The sequence below is a fragment of the Lepidochelys kempii genome, chromosome 16 (assembly GCF_965140285.1).
Source record: "Lepidochelys kempii isolate rLepKem1 chromosome 16, rLepKem1.hap1, whole genome shotgun sequence".
Taxonomy (NCBI): Eukaryota; Metazoa; Chordata; order Testudines; family Cheloniidae; genus Lepidochelys; species Lepidochelys kempii.
Genome location: NC_136395.1, coordinates 19,404,577 through 19,427,702, shown reverse-complemented (window position 1 = coordinate 19,427,702; position 23,126 = coordinate 19,404,577). Strand labels below are relative to the sequence as shown.

Genomic DNA, 23,126 nt, shown 5'->3' with positions numbered 1-23,126 from the left:
GACATTCAGTTGTGTCTTCCATAGTCCATACACTATTGTGTAACATGGGAAATTTAGAGTCTTGCTTAAATGTTTCTATTTCTCTTTAGAGAGACAAGGTAGGACAGGTAATATCTTACCTCTCTTATATCCTGGGACCAACACGGCTACAACAACATTGTATATCTACTTTGTCTTGTTCATCAAGGGCCTGATCCTGAAAGGAGTATGGGAGTTGAGGGTCTCAACGCATTGGCAGACTGTGTTCCAAATATTCTGATGATAAAATATCTTCATTATCAAGCTAAACCTTACTGTACCTTCTTTCAGACCTATCTTATCAACTTTTCTTCTAGGACTGCAGCAAAGTTGGGATCACTGTAATGCAACAATTTGAATTATTCTTTACAAGGTCTATGGTCTTTTCAGAGTTCCCAGGAGATGGGCCCCTAGACTGATATAAAATTAATAGTTTCCTACCCAATACAAAGCAAGATCAGCAAAAATTAAGCCGTGTCCAACAGGGAGAGTGGAGCTGGGCTGAGAACATCAAGTTGTCTTTACCCTTCATGCAAAAATTATGTGCACAAGAATAAAATCACATGTAATTATATGGCATCAATGCTATATTGTGTCATGACTTACTAGTCCCACAAAAATTTAAAACATACTAAATAGGGGGGCATTAATCACATATGAAGCTGGGGAAGTGTCATGACAAATTGATATCCTGCCTCTTTCATAATTACCATATCTATTTGTTTAGAAACTACCGTAACTATTAAATGTAATGATATCCCCCTGCAGCTTGCATGGTAAGTGTAGCTAAAAAGCAAAGCTGGTTTCTGTTAAAAATTGCATGGTAAAAGTGCAGTTAGTAATTGAATCTCTCCTTTAAAGTGCTTTGAGATCCACTGATGAAAGGCACAATATAAGTGCTAAGTATAATTTAGCTATACTAGGATTCCTAAAATGCCTGTCACCATAGTATGGTAAGTTACAGATAGAATATGTCAGGTATGTTGGAGCCCTGATCTCAATTCATGTAATACAAATAAATGATGATAATGTCATAGTTATAAATAAAGAAATTCATCAATTATTGTTTCTGTTAAGAAAGCAAAAGTAAATGGATTTTAACTCTTTTTATAGGCTTCTAACTTTCTTATCCTTCTGTTACCTTTCTAGCTCTGACCTATGTCCAAACCTGGTGCCGATCAGCTGCCCCCTTTACACCACGGATTCTCTTTTGTGGACCCCCAGGCAGTGGGAAGAGCCTGCAGGCAGCACTAATAGCTCAGAAATACAGCATTGTCAACAGTAAGTTCTCAGTAAATATGCACTTTGCTCCATTCCCTCTTTCTCTCCTTTTGATCATTTATCTTTTGCTGTCTTTCTTTCTTACTCGCTCGTAAAATTTCCCTGTTAGTCCATCACTGTGGATGTCAAACTTTTTGCGGGGGGGGCTGGAAAATCTTGCAATAAAAAAATATTAACCAATAAAAACATATATCCTGTGCCAAACTAGCTCCAACATTTTTTTTAGTCATCATTTTTTATACCCTTTAGATCAGTAGTTTTTCATGTGTTATACACCAGAGGTACTCCTGTGAATAGTCTGTAGTGCTCTGAATTCTCCATCGCATCAGTGGGTCTTGCATAATGACTTTGCACTTTCAGATGTCTACTCAGTATTGGGAGGCTTTTAAAAGAAAAGTGGTTTTGAAATGGGAAGAAGACTCTTAGTGTCTTATTATGTGTAATAATGGTGTAATATTGTGTAATACTGGAAAAACTGCAGATATTTTGGAATTGTGATGTAAAATTGCATAGCTGATCAGCTCTTCTCCTTCAAGTAATATTTAAGCAGATTTCATTAGTGTGCTTTAAACACCCAAAACCCTACAATAATAACCAGAAATAATAAGTTTTAGGGAAAAAAGACAGCAGTAGGCCTGATCCTGCCTCCTATATTGATGTGACGAGTCCTGTGGACTTAATTGAACTCTTGCTGAAGTCAACTGAAAGAATTCAATGAGAGCTGGATCAGGCCCTCAGCAAAGCAATCCTGTGAGATTACTCTTGTGAATAAGAACTGAATGATCTTACCTGTGTTATTACAGATCAGAAAATGTCATTAAAAATGTTGATGAAAACAAAAGAATACATTTGTCTACATTGCTGTGGAAAATTTGGCTTTTTGTCAAAAAACAAACCAAAATTTTAGACAGAAAACAAATAATTTTTAGATTTTGATTTTTTTGACAAAAACTCAAACTGTTCTGCAGAAGGTAGACACCTTTTGCAAAAAAAAAAAAAAATATTGTTGAAAAACCCTCTTTTCTGTCAAAACTGTTTCGACAGAAAATTTTTGACCAGCCCTACATTTACACTAGTCCTAGTCATGGCCCAATCCTGTAAGTGCTACGTGCTCAGAACCTGCAATGAGTTCAGTGTGAGTTTGCTGTATGGATTGCAAGAGAGGGCTCATACGTTCCTTAAGCTCATTGCCATTAAAGGAAAACATTTTCAGTCCAGATCTTTAGCAGGTATAAATTGGTGTAGCTCCACTGAAGTCATGAAGCTATGTTGAAATTATGCCAGTTGGGGATCTGGCCCCTGTATTTTTTTATTTTGAACAATTATCATTTTACTTAAATGCTTCTGAAAATACACTACAAATAATTAACAAACATTATCTAATAAAATTAAAAAAAGATAAGAAACCTTATTTTTAAATCTGTATAATAAAAAAATTAAATCTGTAGATAGAATTAGTAAAACCTTACTGTACCTTGAAGTATGTTAATTCCATTATGTTACATTGTATCTTTATTTTTAAAAATATTTTATTAATTTTAACAAAAGCTTTATTCTTTAATGCAGTAATGACTGTCATTTGACTAATCAAAAATAAAATTGGTTGGTTACACTTTCTCTTTAAATTCTTCATATTTTGTATATTTCTATACACTTTTCTGAACTTTATAAGAATAGACTAAAGTTTGATTTAATATTTTAATATTTCATCTAGATATACAATTTGCATTTTATTTTCCATAAAACAGGCCCATCATCATGTACTGAAAGACCATGCCATAGTGCGGGGGTCGGCAGCCTTTCAGAAGCGGTGTGCTGAGTCTTCATTTATTGACTCAAATTTAAGGTTTCACGTGCCAGTAATACATTTTAACATTTTTAGAAAGTCTCTTTCTATAAGTCTATAATATAGAACTAAACTATTGTTGTATGTAAAGTAAATAAGGTTTTTAAAAGGTTTAAGAAGCTTCATTTAAAATTAAATTAAAATGCAGATCTTATCAGTTTAGTGTGATCCTTGCCCTTGCTTTTCCTTGCTGAGTTTTCCAATATCTGGCATGTATTTGGATACTTTAAGCTGCACACAGGCTTCTGAGTGATCAGTTGTTAACCGGCTCCGAGAGGGACAGAGAACAGATTTCATGTGTGAAAATACCTGTTCAACACAGGTTTGTGGATCCAAATGCTGAAAGCATTGCAAACACAATTTTCTTCAAACAGTTAGATTTTACTGGCAGGGACGTCCAGCAGGTCAGAATAGAAGCCTCATGATCTCTCTCGGTAGCTTCAAGTGCACTCTGCAGATCTCCAATCTTTGATGCCTACAATTCTTAGCATTTTAACTGAATGAGCTGCATTTCGAAATCTTCAGCATCCATCCACTGAAATAAAATCGCTTTCGTTGAACTTTTCAGGTTTAGTCAAAAAAGAAAGCATTGGGTCAAATTGCTGGAAATCTTGAAATCTGTCAGAAAATTCCGATTCCAGTTCTTGCATGTAGATTCTAATCTCAAAGTCAAATGCAGTGTGCGGTTCCACATGGTGTGATAGTGATGTAAGCAGCAAATCAGGACTTAAAAATATCCCAGCACAGTGGCACTGGAACAATTTTTAAGGTGGGGGTGCTAAGCTGTGCTCTCTCTTTCCCCTGTCTGAATCCCTCACTGCCCCAGGCTAGGGCCAGTGGGCCACAGCTGGGGATGGCTGTAGAGCCCCGGCCCAGCAGCTGGGACCCCAGGCCAACAGCGGAGCCCCCCGAGTTGGGACCTGGGGCCAGCAGCAGGCTGAGCAGGGCCGGTGGATGGAACCCTGGCTGGCAGGGGCTGGCAGCCAGTACCCCAGGCCAGCTGCGGAGCCCCCCGGACTGGTGGCCAGGACCTGGGGCCAGCAGCTGGCTGAGCAGAGCCAGTGGACGGAACCCCAAGTGACATGGGGCCGACAGCCGGTACCCCGCCCAGCAGCGGAGCTGGCCAGGACCCAGGCAGTGTGAGTGCCACTGAAAATCAGTTCGTGTGCCGCCTTTGGCATGCGTGCCATAGGTTATCTACCCCTGCCATAGTGCATACAAAGGGATTGTTATCTAGTATTTAGCACAGATGATTGGGAGTCAGGAGTTTGTGTGACCTTATACAAGTCAGAACGTCTCCATGCCTTAGCTTACCCCTCTGTAAAATGAGGATAATACTTATCTAACTCGCTTAGGGGTAATGAGGCTTAATTAATTTGCTGGGATGAAATGTGCCATATAGGTACAAATATTGTTATTTAATATGCAGTGGCCTGATTTGGTATCTTAATTCTAAATTTCATGATGTTCTGCTTATTTGAACTTTGAACCATCATATTGCATTAATACAGTTTCATGAACATAATTCTTACATGATTGTTAAATGATCCAAGGGGCCACTTTCTTGAACTGCATATTATCCAGTACCTCTAGCAGAACTGTTCAGATGCTGTTCAGCAAGTGTAACTTTATTCAGTAATTATAAGTTTTATAAAAAGTGAAAACCCCACCAGCTATCCCTTGAGTTATTATTTTAGTAACGTATTTGATTAGTATCTTTCTCTCTGCGTCCGTTTTTAATATGTTCCTTGTCAAAAGTATTCTTTTTTATTCAGTATTCTCCCTTGCTCAATCTCTTTGCTTTTTGGTTTGCCTGGCCAAAAAAACCCAACCCCAAAATCCAAAAAATCCCACAACTTTTATTTTATTCAGTGACCTTTTTCCAATATGCAGCTTCTTGGGTTTTTTCTCTTTCTTGCTTGCTTCCTTTTTAAAATTTAACCTTGTGTCTTTTTGTTCCTCCTTCCTCTCAGTTTGCTGCGGGCAACTGCTAAAGGAAGCTGTTGCAGACAAGACAAAACTTGGAGAACTCATTAAGCCTTATTTTGACAGCAGATGGCCAGGTAGGGCATGTTGTTGTCTTACTGCATTGTAGTTACTAGTTCATGGGAGAAAATAATCTGTGGGAGAAATTCATACAGCCACTGGTGTAAATATAAAGTTACTTCATTGATGCAGTTTAGTTATTCCAGATTTACACTGGAGTTAACTGAGATCAGAATTTTCAGTTGGTAAATCTCTTCAGGGTAACTGAGACTGAATACCTATGTGAGTGAAGCCCAGACTCTTTACTTCCAGATCCCATATTTGAATTCTAATTGTTGTCCCTGAATTAAAATTAGGAATCTGGTGTTGTTTTTTTATCACTGGTAGTTTGTAAAACACAACAACCTTTTGATTTTCATTTGAAGCATGCTCTGATGGAGATTGTCTGTCTGGTTTGACGCAAGTATTTTAACTTAGGAGAAATGCTACTGCAAGATTTGTCCCATAGGATTTTTTGGTGAGGGGGCACCATAAGAATTTAACAGTTTTGCCTTTGGGAGGCTGACGAGTGATTATATTGAGAAAAATGGTAAAGATTGTAAGCTTCTCAGGTTAGCAGCCTAATCTTATTCGGACGTTAATTGCCTTGCACACTATATATATGGCCATAACGGTGCAAGTCAATTAACAGCCGAATACGGCTAGGCTGCTGCCCTGAGAAGCTTACAGTCTTTACCATTTATTCTTATAGATATGAAAAAGACCCCACAATTCCAAAGGGTAGGCTGTATATCAATGTGGTGAAGGAATGCTTGTATTTTGGCAAGTACAAGAGCCTAGACACTATAGGAACCTCCAGTCCTTTTTCTGGCACCATGCCAAATAGTTACCAGAGGAACAAGTATTACAGGGAAATAGTCTTGCTGAAGATGGAGAAATCTCAGTTAAGCTTTAGTATTAATGGAGTTTTGAGCAAACCCCCTCTGAGTGCAGGGAAATCTGCATTGTCTTTTTTTTTCGGAAAGGAAAGCCATTTGGTGAATTGGAAAGCCCAGCAAGTCCCCTCTTTCATACAATAGCTTAATTCTGAGATTGAATTACATAGATCCGAAACGTGAGCCTATAAAATTAACTGATGTTCCCCAGATACCATGTCAGGAGACAGAGTACTTTTTGAAGCATTTCAAAAAGGCCTCCGGCAGGCTGCAGTATCCTATCCTCTGTCAATTTGTCAAACCACATGATAATAATTTTTAACACTTAACTTCAGCTCCACTGAATGGGTCATGTTCATTGCTGGTGCAATAACTCCATCTGGTTCAAGATATGTAATACAGTGTGACAGTCACCATCTTGGCTGACATCAGGGATTGAACCAGGGACCTCCAGAACATGGAAGTATAAGCTTTTACAACTTGAGCCAAAGAGGGTAGGTTGTATTATTGGGGTCTGCAACAGACGCATCTCCTCCGTCGATCCAGCAGTGAGGGGGACACACAAAGGACACTGACCAAGTGGATTACAATAACTTTCACACGCCTCCTACCACCACCGCGTCGCCGCCCCTTTGTCTTGGAGCTGCCATTTTTAAGAGAAGGTTCTATATATTTCGAGCATTAAGGTATTTTCAGTGCTAAACTTGGTGGTCATATAACTCAAGGGTAGGAGACCTATGTGGGTTATTAGTAAAAAAAAATCACAGAAAAAACATTTATGTATGGGACTCCTCATGTGTGAAGTTACTTGCATGCCTAAGTGGTTGCAGGATCAGGGTCCATGTATCTTTCACAGTTTATAATACTTTTAGACACTCTTATGCATATTCCATTTTCACTTTCTCCTCAGCCCACTAGACTGAAGAACAACTATTGTAAAGACATGCCTCTCTAAATTTCAATTATAGCTGTTTTCAGAGTAGCAGCCATGTTAGTCTAACAGTCTCTAAGGTGCCACAAGTACTCCTTTTCTTTTTGCGAATTATAACTGTGTTGGGAGCCTGGGTGAATTATATCCTTATAGGAAAGTCCTTTAAGAGCTTTACCATGAATGCTTCAAGTGTATTTTACAAACTTCTCCTTAATGATTAAGGTCTTTAACAAAGATGTTGGGAGCATTTCCAATATGTTAAAATAATTGGAAGGCTATTAATATCCTAGCCAGTCCAAAAAATACATCCTTCCTTAGTCCAAGTGAGCTGCTTTCACTTCAGCAAAATGAAATTGGAATTATAACTTCCCCAGAAAATTAGGAATTATTTCAAATTTATGTGAACGTATTTTTATTGTAACATGCAATAATGCAGCTGTCCAATTCTTATGTGAGCCATGACTATTCCTGTGCACTGTGCTAAAAATTTTTCCCATAGTTTTTGCTTATATATACACTGTTTGTTTGTTTTTGTTTGTGGTGGGGCATACTACAGAATTAAGGACTGAATAGCAATAAATATTATATAGCAGTATCAGGAATAATAAGTTCTGTGATTTCACTAATCCTCCTCTCCAAGGGATAACAAAGAATGAATATACATTAGTAAACACTAACAAGAATTCATTAGTGCCCTCACAAAGGCCTTGAGAAAATGAAAGAGCATAGCATACTGAGGAGAGAAGATGGCAAAGAATTCCATTTAGAATGGTGCAAAAATGCAAGCAGGTTAAAACAGGAGAGAAACATAGATAATACTTGACCGAATTTGGTCTCGGGGTCACATGTCAACTGATTACTTAATTAGCCAGCAACTGGCAATATTTAAAATGTGAAAGGCAATTAATATTTGACTGACCTTTTCATGGCATCCCTAGCCCTCTGAGCCAACAAACCCCACAGGGTATAGACAAAGGGGCCCTATTCCTCCTTCCAAGCAATGACTCATAAATGACATCAGCCACTACGGGGGAACCAAACATAGCCCCTGTGAAACCTAACCCCCAAGTTATTATCTCTCAGAATCATAATAGTCTTAACATCATGTGACTTCTCTGAAACTCTCATATAAAGCCAAGTTTTAAGACTGGCCTGAACCCGGCCACTCTTTTTGTGGGCATAAGTAATTGCACAGTTAATGTCAGTTAGATACTGAAGTACCACATTGTGCCCATGAATGAGACATTTCAATGTCTGACATTAACTGTACCCACAATATTGTACTTTCAAATTATGGGCGTGAAACTGGAGGTCAGCTTTTAAAAATCTGACCCCAACACATAAACGCTGCAGCAATGTATGACAGTTTGGCATATGCCAATAAATTAACAACTAGCCCAGCTACAGAGCATAAAAACATAATGAAAATGCTTAAGGAAGCCAGTAACAAGCAGTAGTACTAAGATCTAAATGTAATAGTTTTATCACAGAGTCTAGAAGTGGAATAGCCCTGTTAAGGCATCATTTCTCCTCCTGCCTATTCAAGATTGTTCTACTATAGTACAATCCTTGAGTACTTTGTCCAATAGAGCTTCCACCACTTCCCTTGGGAAACTGTTTCATAGTCTGAACTTTACAAAGGCCGTAAGTAGCATTATCTGTATTTTGCAGATGGGGAACCGGAGATGTAGGGAGATGATGTGAATTGCCTAAGGTCACTCTGCAGTCCAGTGGCAAAGCTGGGCATAGTGCAAAGTCTGGAACTTGAAGTGTGCCCATAGCATCCACACTGGGGAGTTACTGTGCAGCACTTTAGTGCACACTGCTATTCACAGTCTGAACTGAGGGGCAGGGTAGACATGCCCTAGACAGTGCTGTGGGGCTGTTTATGTTATGGCAGCCTGTCCCTGGCTGCCTATGGACAGCAACACTGCACAGAATCTTCACAGTTGTAGGTGCTGTAGCTTCATCCCCAACACCCACCTCCAGACCCACCCTGGCAAACCCCTTTATGTCAGACCTTGCGAAAGTGTCCTCAGATGACAGCCTGTAGCTGTCTTCTTCACTTCCTGTGCCAGAGGAATTCTCTCACAGGCCTTTTTGAGCCCCTTTGCGTTGCTCCAGCCTTTTTACTGATGTAAAGGGGTCAGAGTGGGGGTGAGACACTCTATGCATCACGTGGTAAATTTGAGCCCTAAATCATATAGTTATGTGCTACCAGAAGGATCTTGATACTCTCCTTTCCAGCAATATAGTGGCGTTTATCTGGGTTCATACCAGTTCTTAAGTTCTGGTAGATAAGCACAGCTACTCTGTTAGCTTTTAAAGATTTAAAAACAATCACAATTATTCTTGGTATTGCCGGGGGATGTTTTCCCTGTGATTGTCCTTTACATAGATTACATGTACTACAAGAGGACCCCAATCTTATATTCAAACAATTCTATTATTCAAGCCACTAACAAACTCTGTACATTTCTATTCTGTGCATTTGCTTACAGTCACACTCTCCTGAAGTTCCAACTCCTTGCTTTATCAGCCTCATCCATGTTGTTCATGGTGATTGATTTGGCTTAATGAAGGCAGCATAAATGTCCTTGAGTCCATGAATTTTTAATTTCCCAGGACACTTATCCTACACTTTGTGCCCATTGGATAATTAAAAAATGTATTTTCACTCAAAAGTTCAGCATCCAAATTCTTTCTGTCTGTCATGTCCATAGAGTGATCCTTTGGATAACCAGTCTGAAATGCACTGACTATTCCTTAGGGGTTCTTTGATCTTGTGTTTTCACCAAGTGTTAAACATGAATTATTGCTAAATTTACTCTTGACTGTATGTGAAAAGTGACAGTATTAGAGTTTGATCCCAGTTTTCTGGAGCTAAATCCAGTGAGTCTAATTCTCCATTCCCGCTTTTAGTTAACAGTGTTACTGGATGTTAGTGGTATGGTAATGCTGACCATTCTCACTCTTTGCACGTTTTTTGCTTGCTCTGTGCATTGGCTCATGCCAGAAAGCCCATAGTCAACAACAACACAAGGCCCACATTAATCCAATCTATTTGATTCCCTCCAAAATATTATGGAGAGGCTGTTTTGCAGACCACCTCTCTCCTACATCCTTTTGGGACATAGTCAAGGAATCTACATGCATAGGGACCATTCATGTACACTCTTGACCTTTATGAACAGCTACCACCTACTCCCTAGATTATTATTAGTAATAGTAGGGCTAGATTGCACATGGAGCAGATCTCTGCCAGAGTACAGGTGCACAGTGATGCTGCTTTTGCCATTTTTCAGATGCCTGTCAGAATATGATACCTTGGGAGGACATTAAAACTTCAAAAACGTGTATCAGATTTTTCAGTTGAAATCCTTCCTGTTCGGTATGTGAGGAGTGTGGTTTTATTAACAAAAATAAAAGCAATAACTTCCTGGGATGTGAGGTTATCACGAGAACACCAAGGTTAATCTTCACATGAGAAGGAATTCATGTGTCATTCTTTACCTTTCAAACATTTGCATGTGTTTATCAGAGAGATGGGATGGAAGAATCACTGCTAATTCATATACCTGTTTGGAATACTGCAATAAGCCGAGCCCAGAAAAAATTAAACAGAACCATGCAAAGCAAGCACCAAAATGTAAAAAACTAGATGCTTCTTTTCAGCTGGGAAAAGCACTGTTTGTTTGGATAATGGCTTTTCCACCAAAAGGGAAGATTGAGATAGTAAAGATAGCTGATTCGTGGAAGATCGAAAACATCCTACTATTTGCAGCCTTTTAGAGTCAAACACAAACAATCTGTGTTGCTTTTTTTTTCCCCTTACCTTTTCTATTTATAAAATAGTAATATCTGAAGCAGTCCCCAATAGCATTCTACATGTGGGGGTATAAAATATGGGATTCCCTAATTTCTGAAATTACTAATACAAAGTATTGCTATACAAATGTAGCTTTTTTTTTAAATCGGCATGATTTTAAAGGGGTGCTTTTGGTGCAGTCTGTGAAAGTTGGGGTCCCCTGGCAATGGTGATCACAGCCTCCCTGAAGCACTTCATTCCTTTTGACAGTAAATTAATATTCTCATCACTAAGTGTGAGCTAAAGATTTAACAATAGAACAGCTTTCTCTTTTGTTAAAAACTTGGAAAGAGCTTGAGAGTTGAAAGGAGAAGTAAATCTTGATATCTAAGGAGGTAAGCTTAGTGTTATTTCTTGTTTTTAACAGCGTTGTACTGGCGAGCTGCAAGCTGTCTGAACATTGGAGAGAGACCCTTTGGGAGCTCCATTGGTTTTCAGCAAGTCTTTGCATGCAGTGTGTTTGTACTAGCTGAAGACAGCGCATGGCTCTCTAAATAATTTACAAGTTGATTAATAGACTCACATGGGTATAATTAGAAGAGGGAGAGACAGCAGCTACAGTAACGGGTACAGTGCTTGGGGGAACTAGAGACTTTATTTTTTTTAAAGAAACTTTCTAGGGTGCTGGGCGTTTGAAGATAAGTTGGGAAGAGCTCAGTGCCTCTTCTCTTTTGAAGTGGAAATAGGACAGTTTGAATCCGTCGAGTTTAATTTTTCACAAGGTTTAGAGGCCCTGCAGTGCAACTCCCTTTTTATTATTGAAAAAAACTCTCCACTTTTCTTTCATTTTTCACATATGCACGCACATACACATACAGTCCAAACAGATTGATTTTCTATTTTATGAAAGTTCTATTTATACCCAGGCTGTACATTCATCTGGACCTTCTGTACGCCACATCTATATCACGAATAGACGGTATAAAGTTATAGAGATATTTATTAACACACCACACTTAAATTTATACATTTTTAAGAACCCTTCACCTCTGCTTGACAATGCTTTTGAAGTGGCTCCGTTTTTCAAGTCAAACTTTTGACTTTTCCACTGGGACTGCTACAAAGATTTCTTTATGGAAAATAGGTAGGAGCCTTTTTTTTCCACTAGTAGAAAATTGGTGGTCAGAAGAACAAAATAACATTTTAAAATATAGATATTTTCCTTTTTAAATGCTAATGTTTCAATAGAAAAGGAGAGGTTGTAGACTAGTGAGCTGTACATCAACATACGTGGGCTATATGTTGTCCCTCTGTTTGTCTGAGTTTTGGTGTTATTTTTTTCCTTATGTGTTTGAATTGTCACAGTGATGAGAAATTAGTGTCCCCTTTTTTTTTAATTTAATATCCTGGAATCTATTGGCTGTATTTCTGCTCAACACAGACCAGCTAAAATTGACAAATACTGTTACCAAATATTCAGATCAGAAATGGGCCATGGTGAGAATCACTCGGCAAAGAAATAAAAATCCCAAAGACCCATCCTGTTAAAATGAAGATCCCATCTTGGACCCCAGATCGGAGGAAATAGATACTAGTGAGGGTATTTTCCAATGCAGATAGATGTGAGCATTAATTAGTTAATGGGCCTACTCTGATTAACATAAATGAAAGTTTTGCCATTGGCTTAAGTGAAAGTATGATCATGACCTCAGGTCCTGATCCTCAACCCTTATTTAAAATTATTACTTGTATTTTGGTAGTATCTATTAATGACCCTTACTTAGATGAGAAGTTCTATTCAAATTAATGGAATTATTCACATAAATAAGGGGTGCAGGATGGGACGCATGTTACAAGGTGATGTGTGTCCACAACTCCCATTGATATCAGTGGGCCCAATCTGCAGAGTGCTGAGTGCCCTAAATCTTGACTGATGTCAGTAGGAACTGAGGGTGCTCAGCACTTCATAGGATGAAGCCCTGTGTTCATAAAGAGCTTTGAAGAGGCAAAGTGCTACGTGTTAATCATTTAAAATTTATTTGACTCCTTCTTGTTTACAAGAATTCTTGGGAAGCTGACAAATATCTTCTTTCCCTTCCCACTACTCTCCATCCTGCCCAGCTGACTAAACCAGTGGCTCATGAGCACTAGACTGCTAACTTGGTTTCTGTTTTGTTTTTGTTTTTAATAACAAATTTTATTTTCCCAGTGGGGTTAAGTAATCACATCAATTTATAAGATACCTATGAAGGGGAAAGCGTATCACATTTTGGCAGCCACCTTTTTTATTCTGTAAATACTAAAAATTAAATTCTGTGGGTATGTTTCATCCTTGTGGGTACGTTTCATTAGGAGCCATGTATATAGAATCAGGCCTTAATGCAAAACTGAAATGCTGCTTTTTTTTTTTAAGAGGTTTAAAAAACATACTTAGCTCTTACATAACGCTGTATATTTTCAAAGCATTGTATTAACATGAACAAGCTGTTCTGTTCTCCAAGTGACAGGAAAAATGGCCCGGTGGGGTTCCAGATTTGTTGCCTTAATGACCCCTTATCAAGCTTGTTCAGTTTAGAAGTCAAAGATATTTTTTGCAAGTGCTGGCCTAGGTGCTTTCCTTCCTGCACATCGGCAGCAGTAGGAAAGATTCTGCAGGCCAAATTCTTCCTTCAGTCACAAACCCTATGATCTTCAGTAAAAATGCACAGGTGTAAATGAGGGAAGAATCTGTGTCTTCGGTTGCACAATTCCAGTAATTCAACATGAGCTGACAGAGAATTCTATTTGCTGTCCTGTAGCCGTATTGGCTCTGCAGTAGTAGTACAAATGTATTTTTGTCCCTAACATTAGCAGATAGAACTCTGAATACATGTGGAGAGCAGAGATGTAGAGTAAACTGATGCCATTTTTACAGAGTCACTTGTCAGATTAGACGCATCACTGTGAGGTAGGGAAGTAAGTAGTATCTCCATTTCGCAGATGGTGAAACCGAGGCAGAAAGCTTGAGTAACTCCCTTTAAAGCCACGTAGCAAGTCAGTGGCAGAACCTGGATTAGACCCGAGGAGCTCTGGTTCCCAGCTCACCATGGACTGGAAAAATTCAAATAATATTTTAGAAGAGAAACTAAGTAGCTTTTTATGTACCAGCCTTTGAGTTTGGACTTCTCTGTTTCTCCTGCTATAACTAAGGATATCACTAATAGCTACATCGGTATAGGGAGCTGTCTTTCTTAGTTCTTTAAGCGTGAAGAATATCATAACGTGTAATGGGGCAAACAAAGACTCCCAAAACTCACGCTTTGCAGCTGAGAAAAAGAATGGTCAACTCCTTTCATTTAAAAATATGTCTTGTAATTTTTAATTCTACACATGTTGTATTAATGATTTAAGTTCTTAAATATCTTTTACAAATATTTTCACTTCAACTCTAATATAGCTGCTTTCTATTAAAAAAAACAAAAATCAAAGCCCAAAGTTATACCATATTATCTCTGTAAAACCTTAGGAATCGAAAAGCTTCTCATTTGTCCCAAGAGGTAAAAAGTTGAGACTGTAGAATGGAAATACTTGGATTATTATATTTTACTTTATTACATAAAAATAAGTATCCTAATTCTGATGACAAGTCCTACATCAGCATAGCTGGGGATAGTGAATATGAGAATACAGTAAGAGTGTTTTTTGGTTTTGTTTTTTATTTTGTTAATATTGCGCAGTGCTTTGAAAATGCTACATAAATACTGGTTATTATTTATTAAATTTTCTCTTAACCAGATTAAAAGTGGTTTCAGAATGAATAAATAGAAATGCTTCTAGAATCCCCTGGGTCAAGTAGCTAAATCTCTGCACTTAAAGGAGGTTAACAGAGCAACTGAGAAGTATCTTCGACAGTCTCTGTAAATTAGCCAAAATTCTATGCTGTTGATTGGCATATAATACTGGAAATGGCCCACCTTGATTATCATACACATTGCAAGGAGAGTAGTCACTTTAGATAAGCTATTACCAGCAGGAGAGTGGGTTTGTGTGTGGGGGGGGGAGGGGAGTGAGAAAACCTGGATTTGTGCTGGAAATAGCCCAACTTGATTATCATACACATTGTAAGGAGAGTGATCACTTTAGATAAGCTATTAGCAGGAGGTGGGAGGAGGTATTTTTTCATGCTTTGTGTGTATATAAAAAGATCTTCTACACTTTCCACAGTATGCATCCGATGAAGTGAGCTGTAGCTCCTGAAAGCTTATGCTCAAATAAATTGGTTAGTCTCTAAGGTGCCACAAGTACTCCTTTTCTTTTTGCGAATACAGACTAACACGGCTGTTACTCTGAAACATATAATACTGTGGAACTCTATTGTCGGTTGCAGTTATGGACAAATAAGAGTCTGCTCTATAGCAAGTCGTGTTTTCTTGTTCCAGCCTTCACCTGATGAGATTCTGCAGAAATGCATAATTGAAACTTCTATACAGGGTCGTCTCCATTTCATAATTTAACTTGCCTTTTCCCATACCTTGTCTGGAGTGATTACCTTGTGTGTCAGTAATCTCATTTTACCAGCAGGTGGCAATAAATAACAAACAACAGCATCGAAAAAAATCCTTGCCTAATGTGATCTCTGTTCTGTTTATTACTATCATAGGCATCTACAGTAGTCATGATTTCTTGTAATATCAGTGAGGAGCTTATGAAAGCACCAATTGAGGAGGCTCAAAACCATAAATGCAGCTTCTGTGTTAAGGAATTAATGGTTGCTTCGCTATCACCATACTACATGTTAGCTGTCACTTGAAAAGTCCAAAGCTCAGTGTACAATGGAAAGCCTCATTTATATAAACCTCTTTGCAATATATTGTGGCTTTTATACTGCATGTAGTTTTGGAAGTCATCTTCAAAGTGTCTCGAGTTTCCTAGAGAGTCATATCTGAGTCCATGCACATACCCTGGAAGTCGAGGTAGGCTATATATGAGCGTCTGAATTAATAAATTCACATTCAAAGGAACAGAAGACTAGATGACTGCTGTTCAGTGATGTCTGAAGCCCCATGCCCCCTGCAAGTGCAGGGAACTGAACATATGTTACTCAACCATGTGTTCCTGCTCAATGTTCCAGGAGAAGGTGAAAACTCCCCAAGGCTCCTGCCAATAATAGTGTGGGGAGGAAATTCCTTCTACAATCAACTCTGTGCATGTGAACAAAAATCATCCCTCACTCCCATAGCTATTCCTTTTTGCACTGATTTACCATTTACCTGAAGAATTATATTTATTTGTATGTATTTCATTAGGTGAAACACAGTGCATAATATATGGTAAGAAAATCCTTCTGTCATCACAAATCTGGTGCATTGGCAAGGCTGAATGAAGGTATTGGTCAGCCTACGCCACAGTGACCACAGTAAATCACTGTTTAAATCTCTCTTTAGCACATTAAAAAAACCCAAATGAATATGAACTCTAACAACCCTGAGGCCAGTGAGAAAACTGAAGAACCAAATAAAATTATCCAGTGTGGGTAATCTGATGCTCTTGGAACAATAGGATATTCATATCTCACTCTTTGCTAAATTTATGGTTGACAGGACAATCCAGGGAAGTAGCCCTTGGCAGTGGTTTATACTCAGGGCAAGATGTTAACTGTCAAACATTGAGATCAGGCCTCAGGCATCTGAATTAACAGTGAAAGACTTAGACCTAGCTGAAAAATCTCTGTCTAAGGAAATGATAAAGGCTATATGGACAGTATTATCAAAGGGACTTTAAACTTTCTGCTGCTGCACAAAACTGACAGGACACGTTCCTGCAAATGCATTTGTGCTGTACTTGAAATCAAGGATTTATAGGTTTGGAGAAGTGAGTCAATGTCTTTCAACATTGTGTTTTAAAGGAAAAGATATTGGGAAGGTATTATTTGAAATATGAGGTGTTCAGCTTGGAACATGTGCATTTTATCAGTTCTACAAAAGTATCCTTTGTGGATCCAGAGTCCTGGCTTATCCGCACCCTCTAGTGCAGTGGGTCTCAACCTGTTTATCAGTGGGGACCACATATGCGGCCCACAATGTGTTACCTGGCCACAGGTTGAGAACCACAGTGTCCCCATCCCAACCCCCCGAATCTTGTAGACCTCTATACCCAGCACCTCCTGCCCAGAGTCCCCTCCACAGAGTGGGGCCAGGTGGGGGGCCGGGTGGCAGGGACCCTGGACCCTGCTCTGTGGGGCTGGATGACAGCTCCAATCTGCTGGACCCCACTGCATGGGGCCGGGTGGCAGGGCAGCCCTGGATCCCTGACGTGCAGGGCTCGCCGGCAGCCCCAGACACGCACTGTGCAGGACTGGCCAACAGCCCCAACCCCAGACCCCGCTGCACTGGGCAGCCCAACTGCCCCTAGCTGGGCCGCGGGTTGAGAACCACTGCTCTAGTATTTCACTCTGGAGCTGACTGACAAGGTGATTTAATAAAGTTTACTGTATCTCCGAGAAAGCACTGGAACTTGCATGCATAGAGGGGCGTAGTACATTGTAGCCTCCCAAGTAATATATTTCCTTCCTTCCTGGTGTGCATGAGAAATGCTTGATTGCACTGCTCCTTTTTAGGTCTTCATGAGAGAAACCTTCCACCACAACTTCACTTACACAGCCTCTACTGAACCTCAGAGCCTCTGCCCTTAATGTACCACTTCTTTGCTATCCTGTGTCCTGTAGCAGCCAATAAAGATAAAAAAAATTTAACTGATCAACATTTCTGTTCTCTTATTGTTTCTAGAGGTTTTTTGTGACGGGCGCAAGCTTATAGGCCACATTCCCATGAGTTTCATCAGTGGGTACTTTGTGGGAAAGTTTGCAGTCCTTTGGGATGAATGACAGGTTCATGACTTCCCTTGAATACCCATCAACTTTTCCTACTGTTTTGGCTATTTTACAGCAGACTGCTGCAAGTGTATGTTCATTAAACGTTCTACATTATCTTCTGATCATGTGTGTTTGCACTGTACTCTAATGTCTGAAAACTAGTACTCATGAAAAGTGCTGATTGACTGTCCTAGAGACTGAAGTTCTCTTGTTATTCAGAGAATGGTTACAGCACAAAGAGCAGCAGTTCACACTTACCCACACCACCCTGCCAATGTGCCTCATCCTTCAATTGATTGGATCATCTATTAGGTCAGGAGGCTGATTCAATCTTCGTGTCTAATTCAAGGAGTTCAGCTGTATGACACAGGTCATGTGTCCACTGTGTCAATGACTGTGAGATAATGGAGACATGCTAAGTTATCTGCCATGAAGCATTGATACTTATTTGGCAGGTATGCACAGTAAAGCAAAGAGCATACTTCCTTAGCTAAACATCACAATATAATGCAGATAATGCAATGTATGGTTCTGAGGCAAGGGACTCCCATTGGTACTTATCGTACATATCACCGTATTCATACATTCCAAGGCCAGAAGGGACCACTGTGATCATCTAGTGTGACCTCCTGTGTAACACTCCATAGAACTTCCTCCAAATAATTCCTAGAGCAGATCTTTTAGAAAAAAAAATTCTAATTTTGATTTTAAAATGGTCAGTGATGGAGAATCCACCATGACCCTTAGTAAGTTGTTTCAGTGGTTAAATACTCTGTCTCTTAAAAATGTATGCTTTATTTCCAGTCTAAATTTGTCTAGCTTCAACTTCCAGCCATTGCTGGAGATCTTCTACATATGCTTTGTTGGAAGATATTAGGGATATTCCTCTATTCTTTCTTTGCACTTCTGTATGGGGCTGGTCTGGAGCCGAGCTCTGCCATGTATACAGATTATGGAGCACCGTTGGTTCCTTGTCCACAGCTACTTACCCCTGTCCCAATGTAGAGACATCATTGTGGTTCTGCTGCCTTGCGGACTCTGTGCTAGTGGCTGAACTTCATTTCTGTGTCTTGATCTCACTAGCTAATGGGGATATGTTTCCACAATACTTAATAGGGATATCCTTCTTGGCTAACAATCTCCACAAGTGGAAATCTCTAAAAGTCTCTTATATTTGGACTTCTGTAAAGATAAGAAACCTCTCTAGAGCTTCATTCGCCCAACTCTCAGAGACAGAGTTGGAAACTCACACAAGTTTAGGTTGGGAAAAAAAAAAAAGATTATTCAAAGCTCATGTGCTTCATAATCCCCCTAAAGCATGTAGATTGACTGCCTCATCAGAATGGCTCTAAATTCTACTTTGCTAGCAAGCACTCTTGGTCGTACGCTTGAGGCCAGTGGATCCAAGGCTAGTTATCTAGAGACTGTGTATCACTCCAATTACAGGTTAGTAATTTCCCTCGCAGTCACTAGGGAGTTCCACATGAATGAAAAGGAATTCCATACCCCACAGTTCTTCATTATGTACTACTCTGTTTGTACCACAAGGAAGTAAGAATAATATGGATTTCTTTTCCCCCTTTTATTTATTTATTTATTTATTTATGGTCTGCCGAGGATGTTACAGTTTTAAAGCAGCTGCTTTAACTGTGACTATTTCTGTTCAAGGGTGACTGATGTACTTTGTAACGCCATTGAACAGCCTACAAGCTATCTTCCCCTACTGTATAGAAGTGATAGTTATGTTTTCTAATCAGAGCCTGCTGTCTGACTTGTTTATGCTTCATTTCTCACCATCAAACTTAGAAACACAAGAAAACATGTAAACATATACACTGGTGTGTGTTTATGTACACATGTACTGTACCGAATATATAAAGTGATGCATGGCTATCCATTTGTGTTGCTGTTATCTAGTGACACGGCATTGAAATTAGCAGCATTTCATGATATACTTGATATATTCAGCATTGCAGATATGTCTAGTACATTGCACAGGAGTCACACCATTAACGGATGAATTGTTGGTTCACCGTACAGTAGAATTTTTCCTTTTTATCTTATGGCTGCTACACTCTGGCCAGAAGAAACCGTCACCTAAGAATTGGAATCTGATCACTCACTCAAACTAAAGACTTGCGGAAGGTAGCCAGGGTCAGGAATAATTCCACAATGTTCCCTTCACAGTTTCTTTTGACTTTTTTGTTTTAGGGTTTGGGGGGTTTCCCTCCCATTATGCAAGAAGCAAAGACTTGGCACCTTAAATCTGAGGATCCCTGAGATCTGCTGGAGGGGATATTGTGTACCAGCCTCTTCCTCTGTATCATCTTCAGGGCCTTATGCTGCTCCCTCTATTTCCCTGTTTCACTTTATTGGAGCCAGCAAGAGCTCTTGCCAGCTGCTGCCTCTGGAATCCTGCATGAAAGGGTATTCTACATCAGTAATGGGGCTCCAGTGAACAGTCAATACGGTATCACTTAATTCCTTTATGAAGTAGTGGTGAAACATTTTAAGGAATCTTTAAAAATTTCCATTGATATGAATTGGGCATCTATGTAAACTGTTCTGAAGATGATTATTGCAGGCATCATGAATATCAAGACAGAAAGTCCAGTCCTCAAACCGGAGATGAAGGGAACAGGAGGAAATTTCCACAGCTTCTCTTTAGTTGATTTCTTAATTTTTGTCCTGGGCTTTTTCAGTTTTGTGTTAATCTGTGAAACTCCTGGAAAAAATAAAGAATTCACCTTTATTCCCTCCCCACAAAATAGCCAACCAGTGGGGGATCTCCTGTTCCTTCTGTCTCTGGATGTAGCTCTGATCTTCCTCTTGTTATATATATATATATATATCATCAGTCTGACAATATGGCTGCTTCTTTCTTCATGCTGGCATTTTACAGAAGTACCTCTTGTGATTTTGTCACTTCACATGGGATCAGGTGACTGGAAAAGATTATATTCCATTGCAGTTTTCGTTTAGCAGATGCTTTTTAGAGAAGAGTACTATCCTTAACTTGTTAGTGTGAAGTGGGTATCCTCAATTAATACACTAATCAGTTTTCTAATTAATTCCCTATGGTTTTCTTTCATTTTTGCTGGCACATTGAAGCCTGAGAGCAATTCTGTAAACTCAGTGATTCAATTCCAAAAGGAGAAGTGGTGAATTTCATGGCTGAGGGTTAAAGGCTCTGAAAAATGAGAGAATAAGCATGTACTGGTGCTGGAAATGGAGTGGCAGCTGTCATAGATTTACAGGAGTCAATAGAAACAAGACTCCCCAACAACTGGGACTGAAGGGATTTTTCCCTTGTCGATGATGTTGAAGTTTCAGGAATAGAAAGTGGGGGATGCAATGGAGATTCCATTCTTTAAAAATTGCTAGAAACATGGACTATACAGTGTGTCCTGCAATACACAGCACTTGTGATAGTATCATGTCAATGGTAACATACCCAACTGAAATACATGTGTGCACCTGTCTATTTGCTGCAAAGGTGAGTCCCAGCATTACAGATCTGAAACACATACTTTGGTATGAAAACTTTCCACTGTACTATTGTATGCAAATGCTATGGCAGGATGAATAATAAAATGTCGACATTCCTTATTATGGATTTATGTGGCAATCCATTATTCTTCTTTGTTTCTGATAGGACCCCTAATGTAATAGATACTGTGCAAATACAAGAGGAGGCACTGTCTCTGCTTTTTAAAAATTGTTTTAGATGTTTGCCCCTGTAAGGACTCCGAGTAGGTCTTTCTGATCATGCTCCCTAACCACTTTCATGGGGCTAGTTGAGTATTTGCTTCTAAACCTAATACATCAGATCAGCCCTTGGAAGTTTGGCAATAGTCCTTGTTCAGTCCACTAATTTAATTCTTCAATAAATCAGTAGGAATAAACAATGATAATGGAGTATCTTGATTGAAGTAGTTTAGATTATGAAGGCTATAGTGAAAACTGAGCCATCCCTCCATTCTCCTCTATCCTATAAAATTAAAACAAAGGTTTACTTGGTTCTAAATAGCAGTTGTGAAACCAATCAGAGCCTTGTAAACAGAAACAGCAACAGAGGTGCTAGAATTCTGTCTGCAAGCTAAGGAAGACAACACTGCAACAGTTTACAATTGTTTCACATTTGGAAATTTATCTCTCAGTCAAAGACTAGAAAATAATTATTATTTTTACAGGAAAGCTTAAGGCCAGAATATACACTAGGCACTGCTGGAGAGGAGCCACTATGAACTGCTATGTTAAATATGTTCAAATACCGTTTGTTTGTTTTTCCTCCACAAAGTAGGTATTTAATCCAATTTACATCATTGCCTGTGTAGGTCTTTATGTAGTCATGTCACACAATTGAGAGTTAAAATATGGATAATGTAGATATACATAGATAACTGTTTATGAGAAAAATTACTCTGTATGCTTATGTAGGCAGTATTTATTATTTATATTGTGATTGTCCTGAAGGCGTCAACAAGTTTGAAGCCCCACTGTGGCATTGTACATACACAGTAAATGATAGTCCCTACTCAAAAAGCTTACAGCTTTCAAACATTAATAACTTTTTTGTATCCAAGTTCACTTCATAGCTAACAAGAAGCATTCTGCTGTCTGCTTAGTGCTGAAATTTGACAAACAAAATAAGCGGTGGTTTTTTGGTTTTTTTTAAATCCTCTCCAGTCCCAGACAACATCATTTTAAAGTTACTGACAGATCGTCTCAACAGATTAGACTGCATGACTGACGGTTGGGTGCTACATGGTTTCCCAAGAGATTTAGATCAGGCAGAACAGATGGTAAAAGCAGGAATTATTCCAAACAGGTAAGACTTTAAAAAATGTTTTTAATAACAATATGTATTATTCTTGTTTATTTGTTATTCTTACCTACTTTAATCAAATCTGAGAGATAAAAAGGTCTTATTCTCGTAGAAGCATTTGATTCCTTTTATCCATTTTTTCTTGGCTCATTGAAGAGTCAGTTTTTGTATGGGTAAACACTCTTTTTTTTTTTTTTGATCCACTTTTTTTGATTGAGCCAGGAGTCTAAGGGTGGGATTTTCAAAAGAACTCAGTGTTGGCCTCACTCAGGTCCCACTGAAGTCAATAGTAGTTTTACCATTGATTTCAGTGGGAGCAGAATTAGGCCAATGATGAGGGCTTCAGAAAATCCCACCCTGCAAGTTTCGAGAAGACTTATACTTAGAACTAGGTGCATCATTATTATTCTGAGGACTTTAAACAACAGAGTCTGGCTGTTTATGCTAGTTATAACAGACTGGCAGACTCTAGGACCTTGTACAGGAATGAGGGCTCCCCTTTTGAATCATCCCAATGACAGGTGCTTGAACCCTGCATAAAGATGCAGGATAAATACTGTGGAGTCATAGTGACAGATGAATGTTGTTAACTCCAGCCAGAGATATAAAAAGGGTTTAGAGCTTCTCTGTTAGAGAGAGAGAG

The 23,126-nt window shown here is 39.1% G+C and overlaps 2 protein-coding genes across 10 annotated transcripts in view; one reads left to right on the top strand and one right to left on the bottom strand.

Moving 5' to 3' along the window:
- Positions 1–23,126, bottom strand: part of GFI1B (growth factor independent 1B transcriptional repressor) — a 528,613-nt gene that overhangs the window by 137,980 nt on the left and 367,507 nt on the right. The gene's annotated exons all lie outside the window — the stretch shown is intronic.
- Positions 1–23,126, top strand: part of AK8 (adenylate kinase 8) — a 125,644-nt gene that overhangs the window by 59,154 nt on the left and 43,364 nt on the right. For 8 of the 9 annotated variants that reach the window (XR_012155214.2, XR_013634755.1, XM_073313852.1 and 5 more), the window contains 3 exons: positions 1,168–1,299; positions 5,119–5,208; positions 22,345–22,486. Coding sequence is in view for 7 of the 9 variants with exons in the window: in XM_073313852.1 (XP_073169953.1) it covers positions 1,168–1,299; positions 5,119–5,208; positions 22,345–22,486 (364 nt within the window). In the remaining 2 variants the exon portion in view is untranslated. The remainder of the gene's footprint in view (positions 1–1,167; positions 1,300–5,118; positions 5,209–22,344; positions 22,487–23,126) is intronic. The other variant, XM_073313856.2, reaches the window with a different exon arrangement.